Source organism: Saccopteryx bilineata, chromosome 1 (assembly GCF_036850765.1).
Source record: "Saccopteryx bilineata isolate mSacBil1 chromosome 1, mSacBil1_pri_phased_curated, whole genome shotgun sequence".
NCBI classification, from domain to species: domain Eukaryota; kingdom Metazoa; phylum Chordata; class Mammalia; order Chiroptera; family Emballonuridae; genus Saccopteryx; species Saccopteryx bilineata.
Window position 1 is genome coordinate 8,921,488 of NC_089490.1, and position 22,604 is coordinate 8,944,091.

The window sequence follows — 22,604 nt, forward strand, 5'->3', positions numbered from 1 at the left end:
ACTCTTGTGTATTAGTTTTAGCAGCTTTGTACAATGAAGGAACACAATTAGAAATGAATGCATACATATATAGAAGCATAAAAAGACTATAATAAATAAAGTAAATATTTCATCGTGGTCCACGTAGAGTGAATAGGAATCAAGAAAATTTTAGTAAAGAATCTCCAGATTTTTATAAATATAATACAATTTGTTAAATAAAACATTTCTCTTCTATTTTAAATTGTTTTAAATATTTAATTTATTGAGGTAATAGTTGTTAAAAACACTGTGCAGATCTGAGATGCACAATTCTATCATACATCATGTTTACATGGCCGTGTTTTCACCACCCAGTCACAAATCATTGTGTCACATTTTTGATATGTTTTAAATTTTATGTCGTCATATGTCACATGGTATTTTTATAATTGTAGTGATGATTTCAGTAAAATTGATTTTCAATGCAATTTATTTATGGAACATCTGAGACTTGGCCATCTTGCAGAAACAAAGTTACAAGATTTAGGACATTCACTTTGTTTTCTTCACCTTGTGTAGAGAACCTGTCCCACTCATGTGAGCTGAGATATTCTTTTCTTGATTAAGGGATAAAAAGCTCAGTAAGGTCCAGTGAGGAGCAGAATGTTCGTCAGAGAATCCCAGTCCTTTCTCTCTCCTGAATTCAACTCCCAGGAGTATTAAGATTGTCTTCATTCAAGAATGAGTAAAAACAGAATCTCCAATACAGTGTGGTTAACAACCAACCTGTGGACAAAAACACGGAGGACGCAGCCCCCAGACCCCTGACCCTGTGTCACTGGGAGGAGCTGTGTGTCAGTGCTCCTTCCACAGCGTGGTGGCCACTCTGCACCATGTTGCTGCCACAGCAGTGAGACTCACTGATGTGTTTAAAGCATCCAATGAGCATACTAAAGCTTACAAACAGAGTAACAGAAATATAAGTATTTCAAATAGACCAAGAATATTTTCAGCCTAGCCTGTGATGGCCCCGTGGACAGAGCGTGAACCTGAACACTGAGGTGTCCATTTCGACCCTGGACTTGCCCGGACACGGAAACACAGGGCAGCAGCTACAGCTAAAGTGAAGCAGCCATGAGTCCACATGCTTCCCTCCTGCCTGCCATTCTTTCTCTCAGTAATATTAACAAATAATATAGATTTAGAAAAGAATTACTTTAATAAATTAAACAGCAAATGCAATATTTTTAAAATTTTATATTATTGTACTAAATTACCTCCCTTTTCCACCGGTTACGTACTATATAACACCTGTGGATGATAGTGAACTTTGTTCCACTGTGTAGATGTGTGTTTTGGGGTAGGGAAACATGTGTGATTTGACATGTGTTTCTGTGTTCATCTAAAATTATCTTAAATTTAAATTTGAATTTGTAAGTACGTTTCAATCTTTTTGTGGTTACTAGGAATTAAATTGACATTACCTTTTGTATTTCTTTTTCAGCACAATTTCTGCATATATTAGGTAAAGTTACTGATATTCCTTCACTGTTGATCCACATGAAACATCTGGTTTATTTCTCTCTTTGACATTTCCGGCCCTCTTATCCAAGGGCTCTGTTGGCCTGTCCTCCTCCTAGGAGTCCACTGTTCCCCCCCCCAATATTGAGACGGTCCTTCTCCTAATTGGAACTCTGTTATTTCTGTTTCCTACCTTCCCTCCGTTCTCTTCCTTCTGTGTCATTTTACACAAGTGTTTCCCTGTAAACATTGGCTGCTCTGTCTTGCACTAAATTGTCACAGTTTTATTAAGACATAAGTAAGCTGAAGGGTATTAAGCTGACAGAATCATGAATTTTAATATATACATATATTACAACTTTATATAATGGTGTATAGATGAATATATATGTATGTGTTTCTGGGACATATTCAAACTTGAGATCTCTGTCAAGTATGACAAGTTTGAAGCCCAATATTATGCAATTAATACTTCTCCAATTCCTTCAGAGAAATAACTGTGAACTGTCAGGATTCAGTGTCTCTCCCCATTGTCTGTTCACAGCCTGTGTCATGATAAATACCTTGTATCATTCACTGATCAGATGTGACAGAGTGGGGCCTCCCTCTTCCACTGTCCTTGATCATATGACCCAGGTGTTCCAAGTTAACTAAATATTTTACCTAATTATTTCATACAATATAAAATATCTAACCATTCCTGGTTTTTATTCTTTGTCATTATGTAGACACCGATATCACATGACAAAATGTACTTAAAATATATACAATTTTCAGACAGATGAAGTATCTTAAGACAAGTGCACAACTGGTTCATCTCTGACCTGTACTTTTTATGTGAAGGGTGCAATTGATTGTGATGTTTCACAGTAAAGAAAACTTCATCATTCAAAGCTGAATGTTTTCTTTTTAGTGGCTATTACAATTTTCATTATTTCCTTGGTATTGATGTTTAAAATAATATGAGTCCAAACTCCTTTCTCCTGCCTCTCTTCCCTTGTCTAAATAATATTAATAACTATAATATTTTTAAAAAGTGAATTATGTTAAAAAATAAACAGCAAAACAAATATTTTTACTTATTTATATTATTTTGCTAACTTAATACCCTTTTACTCATTTTTATTTAACTGTAAAATATCAGTGGTCAATAGTGAACTCTGAGCCACTGTGTTGGGGGGAGGTATGTGTGATTTAGGGTGTGTATGTGTGTGTGTGTGTTCATTTTAAATTAACCAAATTTTATATTTGAATTTATCAGTAAATTTGAATTCTATTTGTGGTTGTTTCCCATGAAATTGACATTTTCTTTATTTTTTCTTTTTCAGAGGAATTTAAGAGAGAATTAGGTAAAATTACTGATATATTTTTACATTTAATTCACATGAAAAACATCTGCTTTATTTCTCTCTTGACATTTCCGGGCTTTTATCCAAGTTCCTTCTGTTGGTCTGTCCTCCTCCTCGACGTCTCCTGTCCCTCCCACATGATTCTGAGACAGCACCTCTTTTATTAGGGACTCTGTTGATCTCTGTTTCCCTGTCTTTCATTCTTTCCTGCATCTCTTTCTCATTTTACACAGCTGTCTCCCTGTACACTTTGGCTGCAGCAGTCAAGCTGAGAATTGTCACAGTTTCATTCAGAATTTGGAGAGATGAAAGGCTTGAAGCTGACAGATACATAGTGTTTAGTATATATAGATATATATATAGACATACAGATATTAGTTTACATATTAGTGTACATAGATATCTGTGTGTGTATGTGTGTGTTTTGGGAAAATGCCAAACTTAGGACATTATTCAAATTTTATAAATTTCAGTGTCCATTCCTATGCATTGGATACCTGTCCAAACCATTCAGAGAACAGTCTTCAAAACCATCATTTGCTAAAGCACTCGAGTCCGATAAATAAATAAATCAGCGCCAAAAAGACCCAAACAAACCATCATTTGGTGCCTCGGTTCATTGTCTTTGCACAGCCTGTGTCATGATAAATACCTGACACCATTCACTGGTCAGATGTGACAGAGTGGAGCGTCCCTCTTCCACTGTCCTTGGTAATATGATATGACCCAGTGTTTGAAGCTTTTAAGTATTTTACCCAATTTTTTGAACCTTTTAACATATCCAAACATGACAGTTTCTTATTCTTTCTCAGTATTGTTGACACAGTTTACATATGCCAAACAGCACTTAACAATAAGCAATTTTCTGAAGGATGTAATATCTTTAGGTGAGGTCAAAAGTAATAAATATGTGATCTCTACATAATTAGTGAAGAACACAAGAAAACAATATTCACCATAATATATCTCACAAAAAAGAACCTTAATCATTCAAAACTAAATAGTATCTTGCCCTAATGACAATTTAAATTATATTTTTGTTTTATTAGGAATAGTCTTTAGACATATATCCCTCTAATGCAGTGGTCTCCAACCCCCGGGGCCACGGACGGGTACTGGTTCGTGGGCCTTTTGGTACCGGTCCACAGAGAAAGGATAAATAATTTACATTATTTCCATTTTATTAATATTTAAGTCTGAACAATGTTTTACTTTTAAAAAATGACCAGATTCCCTCTATTACATCTGTTTAAGACTCACTCTTGATGCTTGTCTTGGTCACATGATACATTTATCCATCCCACCCTAAAGGCCTGTCCGTGAAAATATTTTCTGAAATTAAACCGGTCCGTGGCCCAAAAAAGGTTGGAGACCACCGCTCTAATGTACAGAGCAGGTGTCATATGACTATTGGTACATAAGCAGTTTGGGACAGATGGTGTGCTACTGTACACATCCTATCACTGCTGAAGTTAACTGTCCCGCCTGTGAATAAGTTTTTTTTTAGCCTGATAATGGTGGTAGTCTAGTGACAGGGGAATACTTAGTACTGCAGAAGTCAGAATTTCAGTCCACACTCATCTCTTTATTTCCTGAATTAGTTTCCTGTGCACAGATGGCAGGGGAGGGAGAACAGCATTGACTCTGATGGGTGAGGTGTCCTTTGGGTCCTCAGGGCTCCTACTTTCACAGACATGGGTCCCCATGTGCTCCACAGTGAACTAGGAAATGGGACCCATTTCTGTTCTCCTTCCTCCCTGATATTCTGTTTTTACTTGGAATGAATGACCTTTTCATTTCTTCTCTTCTTTTCAGCCGAGCAAAGTGCACAGGAAAAAGGTAAGTACCGATGATCTACTCCCTCACCTGTCCCTCATCCCTGTCCTCTCTCTCAGGGACCAGCTACCTGTGTCTCAGTTCTCGATCCTCCCACTCTGATAACCACTTCATTTGCTCCTCAACTTCTCCAATTATTACCGCTGTTGTTGCCTTGTTGAAATTAAGGAGACAGAGGCTTTTGGTCAAATGAAAAGTATCACTAACATATTTGCAAGTTTTGGTACTTTTAAAGTTTCTGAGTGTAAGTTTCCTCAAGGACAGCTCAGGTCATTTCATTCTAAAACTCTCTTCTTTTTCTCTTCATCTGATTCACTCAGCTACATTCAGACATGACTTAAAACAGAAACTCCGATGCAATAAGGTTGCGACTTATTCCATAGCCACTAATGTTGTGAATAGATGCACATTAGAACCCACTCCTGTGTTTATCTAGAAGAGCAGTTTCTCAGTAATTCTTGTGTATTACTTTTAGCAGCTTTGTATAATGAAGGAACTGCAATTAGAAATGAATGCATACATATATGGAAGCATAAAAACCGTATAGGAAATAGGGCAAATATTTCATCGTGCTCTATGCAGAGTGAATAGGAATCAAGTAAACTTTAATTAAAGAATCTCCAGAAATTTAAAAATACAGCACAATTCATTAAATAAAATTCTTCTCTTTTATTTTAAATTGTTTTAAATATTTATTGAGGTAATAATAGTTAATAAAACTGTGCATATCTGAGGGGCACAATTCAATCACACATCATGTGTACATGGCAGTGTGTTCACCACCCAGTCAAGTATCTTTCTGTCACCTTTTTATATATTTTAAATATTTATGTTATCACATGACACATGGTATTTTTATAATTTTAGTGATGATTTCAGTAAAATTGATTTTCAAGGCATGTTCTTTATTTATGGAAGATCTGAGACTGGGCCACCTTGCAGAAACAAAGTTACAAGATGTAGGACATTCGCTTTCTTTTCTTCACAGTGTGTAGAGAACCTGTCTCACTCATGTGAGCTGAGATATTCTTTTCTCGATTAACGGATAAAAAAGCTCAGTAAGGTCCAGTGAGGAACAGAATGTTCATCAGAGAATCCCACCCCTTTCTCTCCAAAATTCGACTCCCATGAGTATTAAGATGTTCTTCATTCAGAAATGAGTAAAAACAGAATGTCTAATACAATGTGATTAACAACCAACCTGTGGACAAATATATGGAGGACTCAGCCCCCATACCCTTGACCCTGTGTCCCTGGGAGGAGCTGTGTGTCAGTGCTCCTTCCACAGTGTGGTGGCCACTCTGCACGATGTCGCTGACGCAGCAGTGAGACTCACTAATGTGTTTACAAACATCCAATGAGCATACTAAACTTACAAACAAATTTTCTGAAACATAAGAATTTCAAATATACCAAGAATATTTTCAGCCTAGCCTGTGGTGGCCCCATAGACAGAACATGGACCCGGGACACTGAGGTTGTCAGTTCAACCCTGGACTTGCCCGGACACGGCACACAGGGCAGCAGCTATAGCTACAGCGAAGCTGCTAAGAGACCACAACTTCCCTCCTGCTCCCCATTCTTTCTCTCAGTAATATTAACAAATAAAATACACTTATAAAATAATTAATTTAAGAAATTAAACAGCAAATCTAGTATTTTTAAAAATTTATATTATTTTACTATCTTACCCCCCTTTTACATCATTTTACTTACTATAGAACACCTGTGGACGAGAGTTGCTATGTTCCACTGTGTAGATGTGTGTGTTTTCTGGAGGGAGCATGTGTGATTTGACATGCGTTTCTGTGTTCATCTGAAATTATCCTAAATTTAAATTTCAATTTGTAAATGTATTACAATCTCTTTGTGGTTACTACCTATGAAATTGACATTGACTTTTGTATTTCTATTTCAGCACGAGGTCTGCAAGTATTAGGTAAAGTTACTGATATTCCTCCACTCATCATCCACATGGAAACATCTGGTTTATTTCTCTCGTTCACATTTCCGGCCCTTTTATCCCCAGGCTCTCCGCTGGCCTGTCCTCCTCCTAGGAGTCTACTGCTCCTCCCCCAATATTGAGACGGTCCTTCTTCTAATTGGAACTTTGTCCATTTCTGTTTCCTACCTTCCCTCCTTTCTCTTCCTTCTGTGTCATTTTACACAAGTGTTTCCCTGTAAACATTGGATATTCTGTCTTGCAGTAAATTGTCACAGTTTCATTAAGATGTTGGTGAGATGAAGGGTGTTAAGCTGACAGAATCGTGGTTTTAATATATACATATATTACAGGTTTATATTAGGGTGTATAGATGAATATATATGTATGCATTTCTGGGAAATATTTAAACTTCAGATCTTTTAAGTATGACAAGTTTAAGGGCCCAATATTATGCAATTTATGCTTCTCCAATCCCTTAAGATAAATATCTACAAACTGTCAGCATTCAGTGTCTCTCCCCATTGTCTTTCCACAACCTGAGTCATGATAAATACCTTGTATCATTCACTGGTCAGATGTAACAGAGTGGGGTGTCCCTCTTCCACTGTCCTTGATCATATGACCCAGTGTTTGAAGCTTTTAAGTATTTTACCAAAATTTTGAACCTTTAAAATATCCAAGCATGGCAGTTTCTTATTCTTTCTCAGTATTGTTGAGACAGTTTACATATGCTAAACAGCACTTAACAATAAGCAATTTTCTGAAGGATGTAATATCTTAAGGTCAGGTCAAAAGTAATAAATATCTGATTTCTACGTAATATATGAAGGACACCAGAAATAAATATTGATCATGATATATCTCACAAAAAAGAACCTTAATCATTCAAACCTTAAGAGTATTGTTTTCTAAGGATAATTTAAATTATATTTTTGTTTTATTAGGAATGGTCTTTAGACATATATTCCTCTAATGCATTGGACCCCAACTCCCGGGTCAGTCCAATACCGGTTAGTGGGCATTTTGGTACCGGTCCGCAGAGAAAGAATAAATAACTTAAATTATTTCCATTTTATTTATTTTTAAGTCTGAACAATGATTTATTTCAAAAAAATGACCAGATTCCCTCTGTTACATCTGTCTAAGACTCACTCTTGACGCTTGTCTCGGTCACGTGATACATTTATCTGTCCCACCCTAAAGGCCGGTCCGTGAAAATATTTTCTGACATTAAACCAGTCTGTGGCCCAAAAAAGGTTGGGAACTGCCGCTCTAATGTACAGAGCAGGTGTCATATCACTGGTGCAACATAAACAGTTTGGGACAGATGGTGCCTCTACTGTACACATCCCGTCACTGCTGAAGTAACTGTCCCACATGTGAATACGTTAGTTTTTTGCCTGAAAATGGTGGTAGTCTAGTGACAGGGGAACACTTCGTATTGCAGAAGTCAGAATTCAGTCCACACTCCTCATTTCTTTCCTGACTTAGTTTCCTGTGCACAGGGAACAGGGGAGGGAGAACAGCATTGACTCTGATGGGTGAGGTGTCCTTTGGATCCACAGGGTTCCTGCTTTCACAGACATGGGTCCATGTGTGCTCCACAGTGAACTAGGAAAGGGGGCCCATTTCTTCCACCTTCCCTGACATTGTGTTTTTATAGGGAATGAATGACATTTTCATTTCTTCTTTTGCTTTTCAGCCATGCAAAGTGTACAGGAAAAAGGTAAGTACCAATGATCTACTGCCCTGTCCTCCCTCACCTGTCCCTCATCCCTGTCCTCTCTCTCAGGGACCAGCTACCTGTGTCTCAGTTCTCGATCCTCCCACTCTGATCACCACTTCATTTGCTCCTCAGTTTCTCCAATTATTACCGCTGTCGTTGCCTCGTTGAAATTAAGGAGACAGAGGCTTTTGGTCAAATTAGTATTATCACTAATATATTTGCAAGTTTTGGTACTTTTGAAGTTTCTGAGTGTAAGTTTCCTCAAGGACAACTCAGGTCATTTGATTCTAAAACTCCCTTTTTGTTTCTCTTCATCTGATTCCCTCAGCTACATTCAGACATGACTTAAAACAGAAACTCAGATGCAATAAGGTTGCGAATTAATTGATGGCCACTAATGTTGTAATTAGACGCACATTAGAACCCACTCCTGTGTTTCTCAGTAACTCTTGTGTATTACTTTTAGCACTTTGTATAATGAAGAAACTGCAATTAGAAATGAATGCATACATATATGGAGGCATAAATGTACTATAATAAATAGGGCAAATATTTCATTGTGGTCCACCTAGAGTGGACAGGAATCAAGAATATTTTAATTAAAAATCTCCAAGACATTTAAAAATATGACACAATTTGGCCCTGGCTGCTTGGCTCAGTGGTCGAGCGTCGGCCTGGCGTGCAGGAGTCCCGGGTTCGATTCCCAGCCAGGGCACACAGGAGAAGCGCCCATCTGCTTCTCCACCCCTCCCCCTCTCCTTCCTCTCTGTCTCTTCCCCTCCCGCAGCCGAGGCTCCATTGGAGCAAAGATGGCCTGGGCGCTGGGGATGGCTCCTTGGCCTCTGCCCCAGGCGCTAGAGTGGCTCTGGTCACAAAAGAGCAACACCCCGGAGGGGCAGAGCATCGCCCCCTGGTGGGCAGGGCGTTGCCCCCTGGTGGGCATGCCGGGTGGATCCCAGTCGGGTACATGCGGGAGTCTGTCTGACTGTCTCTCCTCATTTCCAGCTTCAGAAAATGACAAAAAAAAATATGACACAATTCATTAAATAAAATTCTTCTCATTTATTTTAAATTGTTAAATATTTATTGAGGTAATAGTGGTTAACAAAACTGTGCAGATCTGAGGTGCACAATTCTATCATACATCATGTGTACATGGCAGTGTGTTCACCACCCAGTCACGTATCTTTCTGTCACCTTTTTATATGTTTTAGATATTTATGTCATCACATGTCACATGGTATTTTTATAATTGTAGTGATGATTTCAGTAAGATTGATTTTCAAGGCGTTTTCTTTATTTATGGAAGATCTGAGACTGGGCCACCTTGCAGAAACAAAGGTACAAGATGTAGGACATTCGCTTCCTTTTCGTCACAGTGTGTAGAGAACCCGTCTCACTCATGTGAGCCAAGTTATACTTTTCTCGATTAAGGCAAAAGAAGCTCAGTAAAGTCCCATGAAAAACAGAATTTTTGTCAGAGAATCCCACCTCTTTCTCTCTCCTGAATTCAACTCCCATGAGTATTAAGATGTTCTTCATTCAGAAATGAGTAAAAACAGAATGACCTATGAAGTGTGGTTAACAACCAACCTGTGGACAAATACATGGAGGACGCAGCCCCCAGACCCCTGACCCTGTGTCACTGGGAGGAGCTGTGTGTCAGTGCTCCTTCCACAGTGTGGTGGCCACTCTGCACCATGTCGCTGCCGCAGCAGTGAGACTCACTGATGTGGTTAAAAACATCCAATGAGCATACTAAAACTTACAAACAGAGTTCCTGAAAGATAAGAATTTCAAATCGACTAAGAATATTTCAGCCTAGCCTGTGGTGGCCCTGTAGATAAAGCGTGGAGCCGGGACACTGAGGTGGCCATTTCATCCCTGGACTTGCCCGGACACGGCACCCAGGGCAGCAGCTACAGCTACAGTGAAGCAGCTCTGAGTCCACACGCTTCCCTCCTGCCTCCCATTTCTTCTCTGTGTAATATTAAAAAATAAAATACACTTTGAAAATAATTAATTTAAGAAATTAAACAGCAAATCTAGTATTTTTAAAAATTTATATTATTTTACTAACTTACCTCCCTTTTACACCATTTTACTTACTATAGAACACCTGTGGATGATAATGAGATTTGTTCCGTTGTGTAGGTGTGTTTTTTTTGGAGGGAGCATGTGTGATTTGACATGTGTTTCTGTGTTCATCTGAAATTATCCTAAACTTAAATTTGAATTTGTAAATATATTACGATCTCTTTGTGTTTACTATCCATGAAATTGACATTGACGTTTGTATTTCTTTTTCAGCACAAGTTCTACATATATTATTAGCTAAAGTTACTGATATTTCTTCATTCTTCATCCACATGAAAACATCTAGTTTATTTCTCTCTTTGACATTTCCGCCCTTTTATCCCCGGGCTCTGTTGGCCTGTCCTCCTCGTAGGAGTGTACTGCTCCTCCCCCAATATTGAGACGGCCCTTCTCCTAATTGGAACTCTGTCCATTTCTGTTTCCTACCTTCCCTCCTTTCTCTTCCCTTTTTCTCATTTTACACAAGTGTTTCCCTGTAAACATACGCTGCTCTGTCTTGCACTAAATTATCACAGTTTCATTAAGACATTGGTGAGATGAAGGGTGTTAAGCTGACAGAATCATGAATTTTAATATATACATATATTACAGGTTTATATTAAGGTGTATAGATGAATATATATGTTTGCATTTCTGGGAAATATTCAAACTTGAGATCTCTGTCAAGTATGACAACTTTGAGGGCCCAATATTATGCAATTAATACTTCTCTAATTTCTTAAGATAAATATCTAGAAATTGTTAGCATTCAGTGTCTCTCCCCATTGTCTTTCCACAGCCTTTCCATTGTCTTTCGTGATAAATACCTTGTATCATTCACTGGTCAGATGTGACAGAGTGAGGCGTCCCTCTTCCTCTGTCCTAGATCATATGACCCAGGTGTTCCAAATTTACTAAATATTTTACTTAATTAATTCATACAATATAAAATTTCTATCCACCCTGATTTTCATTCTTTGGCATTATGTTGAAACCAATATCACATGACAAAATGTACTTAAAATATATACAATTTTCAAACGGATGAAGTATCTTTATACAAGTGCAAAACTCGTTCATCTCTGACCTGTACTTTTTATGTGAAGGGTGCAATTGATTGTGGTGTTTCACAGTAAAGAAAACTTAATCATTCAAAGCTGAATGTTTTCTTTTTTAGTGACTTTTCCAATTTTTTTTATTTCATTGGTATTGAATTTAGAATTATATGAGTCCAAACAATTCCCTCCTGCTTCCCATTCCTTGACTAAATAATTAATAACTATAATATTTTTAAAAAGACAATTATGTTATAAATTAAACACTAAAACAAATATTTTTACATTTTTATATTATTTTACAAATTTAACACCCTTTTCCTCCTTTTTATTTACTGTAAAATACCGGTGGTCAATAGTGTCCTCTGAGCCACTGTGTTTGGGGAGGAATGTGTGATTTGGGGTGTGTGTGTGTGTGTGTGTGTGTGTGTGTGTGTGTGTTCATTTGATATTAACCTAATTTTGTACTTGAATTTATAAGTAAATTTGAATTCTCTTTGTAGTTGTTTCCCATAAAGTTGACATTGGCATTTTTTTTCTTTTTCAGAGGAATTTAAGAGACAATTAGGTAAAATTACTGATATATTTTTACTTTTAATCCATGTGAAAACATCTGCTTTATTTCTCTCTATGACATTTCCGGCCTTTTATCCAAGTGCCTTCCGTTGGTCTGTCCTCCTCCTCGAAGTCTGCTGTCCCTCCCACATGATTCTGAGACAGCACCTCTTTCATTTGGGTCTGTTGACTTTTGTATCGTTGTCTTTTATCCTTTCCTGCATCTCTTTCTCATTTTACCCAGCTATTTCCCTGTAAACTTTGGCTGCAGCAGTCAAGCAGAGAATTGTCACAGTTTCATGCAGAAGTTGCCGAGATGAAAGGCTTCAAGCTGGCAGACACACAGTGTTTAGTATATATAGATGTATCATTAAATATACACATACAGATATTAGTGTGCATATAAGCATATGTAGATATCTCTGTGTGTATGTGTGTGTTTTTGGAAAATACCAAACTTAAGACTTCAGTCAAATTTTTTAAATTTGAGTTCCCATTCCTATACAATGGATACTTCTCAAAACCCTTGAGAGAACAGTCTCCGAAATCAGCATTCAGTGTCTTTGTCCATTGTCTTCTCACAGCCTGTGTCATGATAATAAATACCTGACATCCTTCACTGCTCAGATGTGATAGAGTGGGGGATCCCTCTTCTATTGTCCTTGATCATACGACCTAGTATTATAAGCTTTCTAAGTATTTTACCTAATTTTTTGAACTTTTTCATATATCCAAAAATGGCAGTTTCTTATTTTTTTGCCTTCTTGTTGACTCAGTTTTCAAATGCCAAACAGAAATTAACAGTAAGCAATTTTCTGAAGGATGTAATATTTTAAGGTGAGGACAAAAGGAATAAATCTCTGATCTCCACATAATATGGGAAGTACACAAGGCATAAATAATGATCGTGATATATCTCACAAAGAAGAACCTTAATCATTCAAATCTTAATAGTATCTTTTTTTAATGACAATTTAAATTATATTTGTTTCCCTTAGAAATGGTCTTTAGGAATATATCCCTCTTTGTACAGAGCAGGTGTCATATGATGAGTGCAACATAAACATTTTGGGACAGATGGTGTGTCTACTGTACACATCCCATCCCCATCACTGCTGAAGTAACTGTTTTGAATGTGAATACATGTGTTTCTAGCCTGATAATGGTGATAGTCTAGTGACAGGGGAACACTTAGTACTGCACATGTCAGAATTTATTACCTCACTCATCGTTTTATTTCTGACTTAGTTTCCTGTGCACAGGGGTCAGGGGAGGGAGAACAGCATTGACTCTGATGGGTGAGGTGTCCTTTGGATCCTCAGGGTTCCTACTTTCACAGACATGGGTCCCCGTGTGCTCCACAGTGAACTGGGAAAGGGGCCCATTTCTGTTCTCCTTACTATCCAACATTGTGTTTTCATATGGAATGATTTCTGTATTTCTTTCTTTGCTTTTCAGCTGAGCAAAGTGCACAAGAAAAAAGTAAGTACCGATGATCTACTGCCCTGTCCTCCCTCACCTGTCCCTCATCCCTGTCCTCTCTCTCAGGGACCAGATACCTGTGTCTCAGTTCTCGATCCTCCCACTCTGATCACCACTTCATTTGCTCCTCAGTTTCTTCAATTATTACTGATGTTGTTGACTTGCTGAAATTAAGGAGACAGAGGCTTTTGGTCAAATGAATATTATCACTAATATATTTGCAAGTTTTGGTACTTTTAAAGTTTATGAGTGTAATTTCCTCAAGGGCAGCTCAGGTCATTTCATTCTAAATCTCCCTTCCTCTTTCTCTTCATCTGAATCACTCAGCTACATTCAGACATGATTTGAAACAGAAACTCAGATGCAATAAGTTTGCGAATTAATCGATGGCCACAAATGTTGTGAATAGACGCACATTAGAACCCCCTCCTGTGTTTATCTGGAAGAGCAGTTTCTCAGTAACTCTTGTGTATTAGTTTTAGTGCTTTGTACGATGAAGGAACTGCAATTAGAAATGAATGCATACATATATAGAAGCATAAAAATACTATAGTAAACAGGGCAAATATTTCATCATGGTCCATGTAGAGTGAATAGGAATCAGGAATGTTTTAATTAAAGAATTTCCAGAACATTTAAAAATATAACACAATTCATTAAATAAAATTCTTCTCTTATTTTTAAATTGTTTTAAATATTTATTGAATTTATTGGGGTAATAGTGCTTAATAAAACTGTGCACGTCTGAGGTGCACAATTCTGTCACACATGTGTGTGTGTCAGTGTGTTCATCACCCAGTCACGTATTCTTCTGTCACCATTTTATTTATTTTAAATCTTTATGTCATCACATGTCACATGGTATTTTATAATTGTGGTGATGATTTCAGTGAAATGGGTTTTCAAGGCATTTTCTTTATTATGGAACATATGAGACTTGGCCTCCTCGCAGAAACAAAATTAAAAGATGTAGGACTTTCACTTTCTTTTCTTTACCGTGTGTAGAGAACCTGTCTCACTCATGTGAGCTGAAATATTTGTTTTTATTAAGGGAAAAGCTCAGTAAGGTCCAGTGAGGAACAGAATGTTCATCAGAGAATCCCAGTCCTTTCTCTGTCCTGAATCACCTCCCATGAGTATTAAGATGATCTTCATTCAGGAATGAGTAAAAACAGAATCTCCAGTACAATGTGGTTAACAACCAACCTGTGGACAAAAACATGGAGGGCCCATCCCCCCCCAAATCCCTGAGCCTGTGTCACCGGGAGGAACTGTGTGTCAGTGCTCCTTCCACAGTGTGGTGGCCACTCTGCACGATTTTGCTGCCGCAGCAGTGAGACTCACTGATGTATTTAAAGTATCCACTGAGCATACTAAAACTTACAAACAGAGTAACAGAAACATAAGTATTTCAAATAGACCAAGAATATTTTTAGCCTTATCTGTGGTGGCCCTGTGGGTAGAGCGTGGACCTGGAACACTGAGATTGTTAGTTCGCCCTTCGACTTGCCCAGAAAAGGCAAATAGGGCAAACAACACACAACTAAACTGAAGACACGATGTGTCCACACGCTATGTTCCTAATTGCCATTCCTTTCCTCAGTTATATTAATATATAGAATATTTTAAAAAATCAATTACTTTATCAATTAAACGGCAAAACGAATATTCTTAAAGTTTTAATACTATTTTACTAAATTAAGACCCTTTTCTTCCTTTTTATTTACTATAGAATACCAGTGGCCAATAGTGAGCCCTGAGTCACTGTGTTTTGGGGAGGCATGTGTGATTTGGTGTGTGTGTGTGTGTGTGTGTGTTCATTTGAAATTAACCTAATTTTATATTTGTATTTATCAGTAAATTTGAATTCTCTTTCTGGTTGTTTCCCATGAAATTGATATTAACATTCTCTTTTTTTTTTTTTACAGAGGAATTTAAGAGACAATTAGGTAAAATTACTGATTTTTTTTTTTTTTTACCTTTAATCCATTTAAAAACTCTGGTGTATTTTTCTCTATGATATTTCCGGGCTTCTTCTACATGTGCCTTCTGCTGGTCTGTCCTTCTCTTCGTCATGTGCTGTCCCTCCCACATGATTCTGAGACATCAAGTCTTTCATTGGGGACTCTTGATTTCTATTCCGTTGTCTTTCATCCTTTTCTGTATCTCTATCATTTTACACAGCTATTTCCCTGTAACCTTTGGCTGCAGCAATCAAGCAGAGAATTCTCAGTTTCATTCAGAATTTGGTGCGATGAAAGGCTTCAAGCTGACAGATACACTGCGTTTTCTATGCAGTGTGTCCATAAAGTCATAGTGCACTTTTGACCAGTTACAGGAAAGCAACAAAAGACGATAGAAATGTGAAATCTGCACCAAATAAAAGTAAAATTCTCCCAGTTTCATACCTATTCAGAGCAGTTCGATATAGGCTCACGCACATATTTTTTAGGCTCCTTAGGTAGCTATTCCGTATAGCCTCTCCACACTTGTCACTGACTGATGGCCTACCAGAACGGGGTTTCTCCACCAAACTGCCGGTTTCCTTCAACTGCTTATCCCACCGAGAAATGTTATTCCTATGTGGTGGTGCTTTGTTATAAATGCGCCGATATTCACGTTGCATTTTGTTCATGGATTTGAATTTAGCGAGCCACAGACCACACTGAACTTTCCTCTGTACCATACACATCTCGACTGGCATGGCCATGGGCTGCTCCGCTATATACACGGTGTTACGTCATCATCTGTGCATGCGCACATGCTGCCACATCATCCTACAGAAACTGGGAGGGTTTTTCTTTTATTTGGTGCAGATTTCACATTTCTATCATCTTGTGTTGTTTTCCTGTGACTGGTCAAATGTGAACCATGACTTTACATACACATTGTATATAGATATATACATGTATATATTAGTGTATATATCAGTATATATATGTGTGTATATATATATATATCTGTGTGTGTATGTGTGTGTTTTTAAAAATACAAAACTTAGGTCTTCTGTCAAATATTCTAAATTTGAGTGCTCATTCCTATACAATAAATACCTCTTCAAATCCTTGAGAGAACAGTCTCTAAAATCAGCATTCAGTGTCTCTGTCCATTGTCTTTCCACAGCCTGTGTCATGATAAATACCTTGTATCATTCACTGGTCAGATGTGACAGAGTGGGGCGTCCCTCTTCCACTGTCTTTGATCATATGACCCAGTATTTCAAGCTTTCTGAATATTTAACCAAATTTTTTGAGCTTTAAAAATATTCAAGCATGGCAGTTTCTTATTCTTTTGCATTATTGTTGACACAGTTTACAAATGCCAAACAGAACTTAACAGTAAGCAATTTTCTGAAGAATGTAATATCTTAAGGTGAGGTAAAAAGTAATAAATATCTGATCACTACGTAATATGTGTAGGACACATGAAAAAAATATTGACTGCAATATATCTCACAAAAATGAACCTTAATCAATCAATTCTTAATAGCATCTTTTTCTAATGATAATTTAAATTATATATTTTTTTCCTTTAGGAATGGTCTTTAGGAATATATCCCTCTATGTACAGAGCAGGTGTCATATGATGAGTGCAACATAAACAGGTTGGGACAGATGCTGCCTCTACTGTACACATCCCCATCACTGCTGAAGTAATTGTCCCACATATGAATATGTTGTGTTGTTTTTTTTTTAGCCTGAAAATGGTGATAGTCCAGTGACAGGGGAACACTTAGTATTGACTTTCACTCATCATTTTATTTTCTAACTTAGTTTTCTTTGCTCAGGGGACAGGGGAGGGAGAACAGCATTGACTCTGATGGGTGAGGTGTCCTTTGGATCCTCAGGGTTCCTGCTTTCACAGACATGGGTCCCTGTGTGCTCCACAATGAACTAGGAAAGGGGCTCACTTCTGCCCTCCTTCCCCGACATTGTCTTTTCATATGGAATGAATGACTGTATTATTTCTTCCTTTTGCTTTTCAGCCGAGCAAAGTGCACAGGAAAAAAGTAAGTACCGATGATCTACTGCCCTGTCCTTCCTCACCTGTCCCTCATCCCCTGTCCTCTCTCTCAGGGACCATCTACCTTGTCAGAGTGTCTTGATCCTCCCACTCTGATAACCACTTCATTTGCTCCTCAATTTCTCCAATTATTCCGCTATGGTTGCCATGTTTAAATTAAGGAAACAGAGGCTTTTGGTCAAATGAATATTATCACTAACATATTTGCAAGTTTTGGTACTTTTAAAGTTTCTGATTGTAAGTTTCCTTAAGGATAGCTCAGGTCATTTCATTCTAAATCTCCCTCCTTCTTTCTTTCATCTGAATCACTCAGCTACATTCAGACATGATTTGAAACAGAAACTCAGATGCAATAAGTTTGTAAATTAATCGATGGCCACAAATGTTGTGAATAGACGCACATTAGAACCCACTCCTGTGTTTATCTGGAAGAGCAGTTTCTCAGTAACTATTCTGTATTAGTTTTAGGAGTTTTGTACGATGAAGGAACTGCAATTAGAAATGAATGCATACATGTATAGAAGCTTAAAAATACTATAGTAAATAGGGCAAATATTTCATCGTGGTTCATGTAGAGTGAATAGAAATCAAGAATATTTTTTTAAGGAATCTCCAGAACATTTAAAAATATAACACAATTTATTCAATAAAATTCTTCTCTTTATTTTCAATTGTTTTATATTTATTGAATTTATTGAGGTAATAGTCATTAATAAAACTGTGCAGATCTGAACTGAACAATTCTATCACACATCATGTGAACATGGCAGTGTTCACCACCCAGTCATGTATCCTTCTGTCACCTTTTTATATGTTTTAAATCTTTATGTCATCACATGTCACATGGTATTTTTATAATTGTAGTGATGATTTCAGTGAAATGAATTTTCAAGGCATGTTTTTTATTTATGGAAGATCTGAGACTGGGCCACCTTGCAGAAACAACATTAGAAGATGTAAGACATTCACTTCCTTTTCTTCACAGTGTGTAAAGAACCTGTCTCACTCATGTGAGCTGAGATACTCGTTTCTCGATTAAGGGATAAAAAGCTCAGTAAAGTCCAGTGAGGAGCAGAATGTTCGTCAGAGAATCCCAGTCCTTTTTCTCTCCTGAATTCAACTCCCAGGAGTATTAAGATGGTTCTTTCAGGAATCATTAAGAACAGAATCTCCAATACACTGCGGTTAACAACCAACCTGTGGACAAAAAACATGGAGGACGCAGCCCCCAGACCCCTGACCCTGTGTCACTGGGAGGAGCTGTGTGTCAGTGCTCCTTCCACAGTGTGGTGGCCACTCTGCACGATGTTGCTGCCGCAGCAGTGAGAGTCACTGATGTGTTTAAAGTATCCAATGAGCATACTAAACTTACAAACAGAGTAACAGAAACATAAGAATTTCAAAGGGACCAAAATTACTTTTAGCCTGGCCTGTGGTGGCCCCATAGAAAGAATGTGGACCTGGAACACTGAGGGCGCCAGGTGGACCCTGGACTTGCCCGGACACGGCACACAGGGCAGCAGCTACAGCTACAGTGAAGCAGCCATGAGTCCACACACTCCATTCTGCCTGTCATTCTTTCTCTCAGTAATATTTACAAATAAAATATATTTAGAAAATTATTACTTTAAGAAATTTTACAGCAAATCTTGTATTTTTAAAATTTTACATTATTTTACTAAATTGTCTCCCTTTTCCACCATTTTACTTACTATAGAACACCTGTGGACAATAGTGAGCTTTGTTCCACTGTTTAGACGTGTTTTTTTTTGGGGGGGGGCATGTGTGATTTGACATGTGTTTCCGTGTTCATCTGATACTATCCTAATTTTAAATTTGAATTTGTAAGGAAATTTCAATCATTTTGTGGTTACTAGTCATGAAATTGACATTGACGTTTGTATTTCTTTTTCAGCACAAGTTCTGCAAATATTAGGTAAAGTTACTGATATTCCTCCACTCATCATCTACATGGAACATCTGGTTTATTTCTCTCTTTGACATTTCCGGCCCTCTTATCCCCGGGCTCTCCACTGGCCTGTCCTCCTTCTAGGAGTCTACTGCTCCTCCCCCAATATTGAGACTGTCCTTCTCCTAATTGGAACTCTGTCCATTTCTGTTTCCTACCTTCCCTCCGTTCTCTTCCTTCTGTGTCATTTTACACAAGTGTTTCCCTGTAAACATTGGCTGCTCTGTCTTACAGTAAATTGTCACAGTTTCATTAATACATTGGTGAGATGAAGGATATTAAGCTGACAGAATCATAATTTTTAATATATGTATACCTATAATACATGTTTATATTAGGGTGTATAGATGAATATATATCATATCTATGTATTTCTGGGACATATTCAAACTTGAGATCTCTCTCAATTATGACAAGTTTGAGGCCCAATATTATGTAATTAATACTTCTCCAATATCTTGAGAGAAATATCTACACACTATCAGCATTCAGTGTCTCTCCCCATTATCTTTTCACAGCCTGTGTCATGATAAATACCTTGTATCAATCACTGATCAGATGTGACAGAGTAGGACATCCCTCTTCCACAATCCTAGATCATATGACCCAGGTGTTCCAAGATACATAAATATTTTACATAATTTATTCAGACCTTTAAATATGTCCAACCATACCTGTTTTTTATGCTTTGGCATTATGTTGACAGCAGTTTCAAATGACAATAGCAGTTAAAAATAAAAATTTACCAAAGCAAAATTGTCTTAGGGTAAGTTAAAAAGTGATGCATATCTGACCTGTACTTTTTATATGATGAGTACAAGAAAAGCGTTTCCAAGATTTAAAGAAAAGACAATTAAACATTCAAAACATAATATTGCTTTTTTCCTTAGAATGGTCTTTAGTAATATATCCGTCTATGTACAAAGCAGGTGTCATGTGATGAGTGCAACAAAACCAGTTATCTGATGATAGCGCCTCTCCTGTTCACTTCCTCATCACTGATGAAGCCCCTGTCTCACATGTGAATACATTTGTTTTTAATCTGAGAAAGGTGATAGTCCTCTGACATGAGAACACTTAGTTTTGCACATCCTAGCATTCCTGACCTGATTCCCTCATCGTTTTATGCCCTGACTTAGTGTCTTGCGCACGAGGGACAGGGGAGGAGAACAGCATTAACCCTGATGGGCGTGGTGTCCTTTGGAACCTGATGGTTTCTACTTTCACAAGCATGCGTCAGTGTGTGCTCCACTGTGCATAATAAAACCGGGCCTTGACTGTTCTCATTCCTGCCCGACATTGTGTTTCCATGGAGCGAGCTGATTATTTCTTCCTTTTCTCTTTCAGCCGAGAGTGAACAGGAGAAACGTAAGTACCGATCATCTGCTCCCCTGCCCTTCCCTCACCTGTCCCTTATCTCCTTGTCTTCTCTATCTTGGTCTTCCAACTCTGAAAACCGCCTTCATTGGCTGATCAAATTCTCCAGTTGCTACCTCTGTCCTTGTCTTGTTGAGATGAAGACAGAGCCTTTCTGTCAAACAAATTTTATCACTAAAATATTTTCAAGGTTTTTTTTGTTTTTATTTTGTTTTTTTTTACTTTTAAAGTTTCTGAAAGTAACTTTTCTCCAAGGACAACTCAGGTCCTTTGATTCAGAACCTCCCTTACTGTCATTTCATGCCCTTCATCTGATTGACTTAGCTTCATTCAGGCCTGAGTTAAAACAGAAATTCAAATAAAATTTGTTTGTGAAAAAATGGTGGGAATAAATGTTAAGAATATACAAACATAATAATCAACTCCTATGTTTACCTAGACAAGCAGTGTCTCAGGAACTCTTGTGCTATGGTTGAAGCTACTTTGTACAATTAAAGTACTGCTCTTAGAAATGCATACATATGTATATAGAAGCATCCAAAAATGATTTCAAATATGACAAATATTTCATACTGGTCCACAGAGAGTGAATAGGGATTAAGAATATTTCTATTAAATAATCATCAAAATATTTTAAAATTTTACTAAATTTATTAAATACTATTGTTTTCTTCAATACTTTTCTTCTGTTTAAAATACTCTTAATATTTATTGAACTTATTGGGGTGACCTTGGTTAATAAAAGCATGCAGGTCTCAGGTGCACAATTCTCTCACACCCCCTCCGTACATGGCAGTGTGTCCCCACCCCAGTCACCTATCCCTCTGTCATCCCTCTATTTATTTTAAATCTTTATGTCTGTCACCCTTCTATTTATTTTAAATCTTTCTGTCCCACATGTCACATTGCATTTTAGAATTTAGTAATTTCTGTGGAATGGACTTTCAAGCTACATTCTTTATTATGGAATAGATAAGACTCGTCCGTGCTGCAGAGACAACATTAGCAGATGAAGGGCTTCCACTGCCTCTTCCTCACAGTGTGTGCAGAACCTGTCTCGTGTGTGAGCTTAGATGTGCTTCTCGGTTCAGGGAAAGGCACAGTGCGGTCCAGTGAGAACAGAATATTTGTCAAGAATCGCACTACGTTCTCTCTCCTGCATTTAGCACCCATAACTGTTAAGATATTCTTCATTCAGGAATGAGTTAAAACAGAGTCTCCAATGCACTGTGGTTAAAGATCAATCCATGGACATAAACAAGGAGAATGCAAGCTCCCAGAGACTTGACCCTGTGTCACTAGGAGGAGCTGTGTGTCTGTCCCTTCCACAGTGTGGTGGCATCTTTACACAATGTCACTTCCGCAGCACTGAACTTACCGATATGTTTAAAAGCATCCAATGATCACACTGAAGCTAAAAAATTGAATAACAGAAGCATAAATGTTTCAAATAGATCAAGTGTTTTTTAGCCTGGCCTGTGGTCATGCAGTGGATACAGTGTGGACCAGGAACAGTGAGGTGGCCAGTTCAGCCTTGGACTTGCCCGGACTCGGCACACAGGGCAGCAGCTACAGCTAAAGTGAAGCAGCTATGAGTCCACACACTTCCCTCCCACCTCTCATTTCTTCTCTATGTAATACTAATGGCTATAATCTCTCGAGAAATATTATATTATAAACTAAATAGTAAAATTAGTATATTGTTAAAATTTTGTATTATTTCACTAAA

General features: G+C 37.7%; 1 protein-coding gene across 20 annotated transcripts in view; it reads left to right on the top strand.

Annotated features, from left to right (window-relative positions):
* LOC136322824 (E3 ubiquitin-protein ligase TRIM39-like) overlaps positions 1 to 22,604 on the top strand; it is a 243,055-nt gene that overhangs the window by 93,400 nt on the left and 127,051 nt on the right. For 14 of the 20 annotated variants that reach the window (XM_066254733.1, XM_066254828.1, XM_066254982.1 and 11 more), the window contains 10 exons: positions 1,466 to 1,486; positions 2,811 to 2,831; positions 4,647 to 4,670; positions 6,586 to 6,606; positions 8,315 to 8,338; positions 12,017 to 12,037; positions 13,483 to 13,506; positions 15,435 to 15,455; positions 17,492 to 17,515; positions 20,846 to 20,866. In XM_066254733.1, the coding sequence (XP_066110830.1) occupies positions 1,466 to 1,486; positions 2,811 to 2,831; positions 4,647 to 4,670; positions 6,586 to 6,606; positions 8,315 to 8,338; positions 12,017 to 12,037; positions 13,483 to 13,506; positions 15,435 to 15,455; positions 17,492 to 17,515; positions 20,846 to 20,866 (222 nt within the window). The remainder of the gene's footprint in view (positions 1 to 1,465; positions 1,487 to 2,810; positions 2,832 to 4,646; positions 4,671 to 6,585; positions 6,607 to 8,314; positions 8,339 to 12,016; positions 12,038 to 13,482; positions 13,507 to 15,434; positions 15,456 to 17,491; positions 17,516 to 20,845; positions 20,867 to 22,604) is intronic. The other 6 variants (XM_066255299.1, XM_066255547.1, XM_066255903.1 and 3 more) reach the window with 3 other exon arrangements.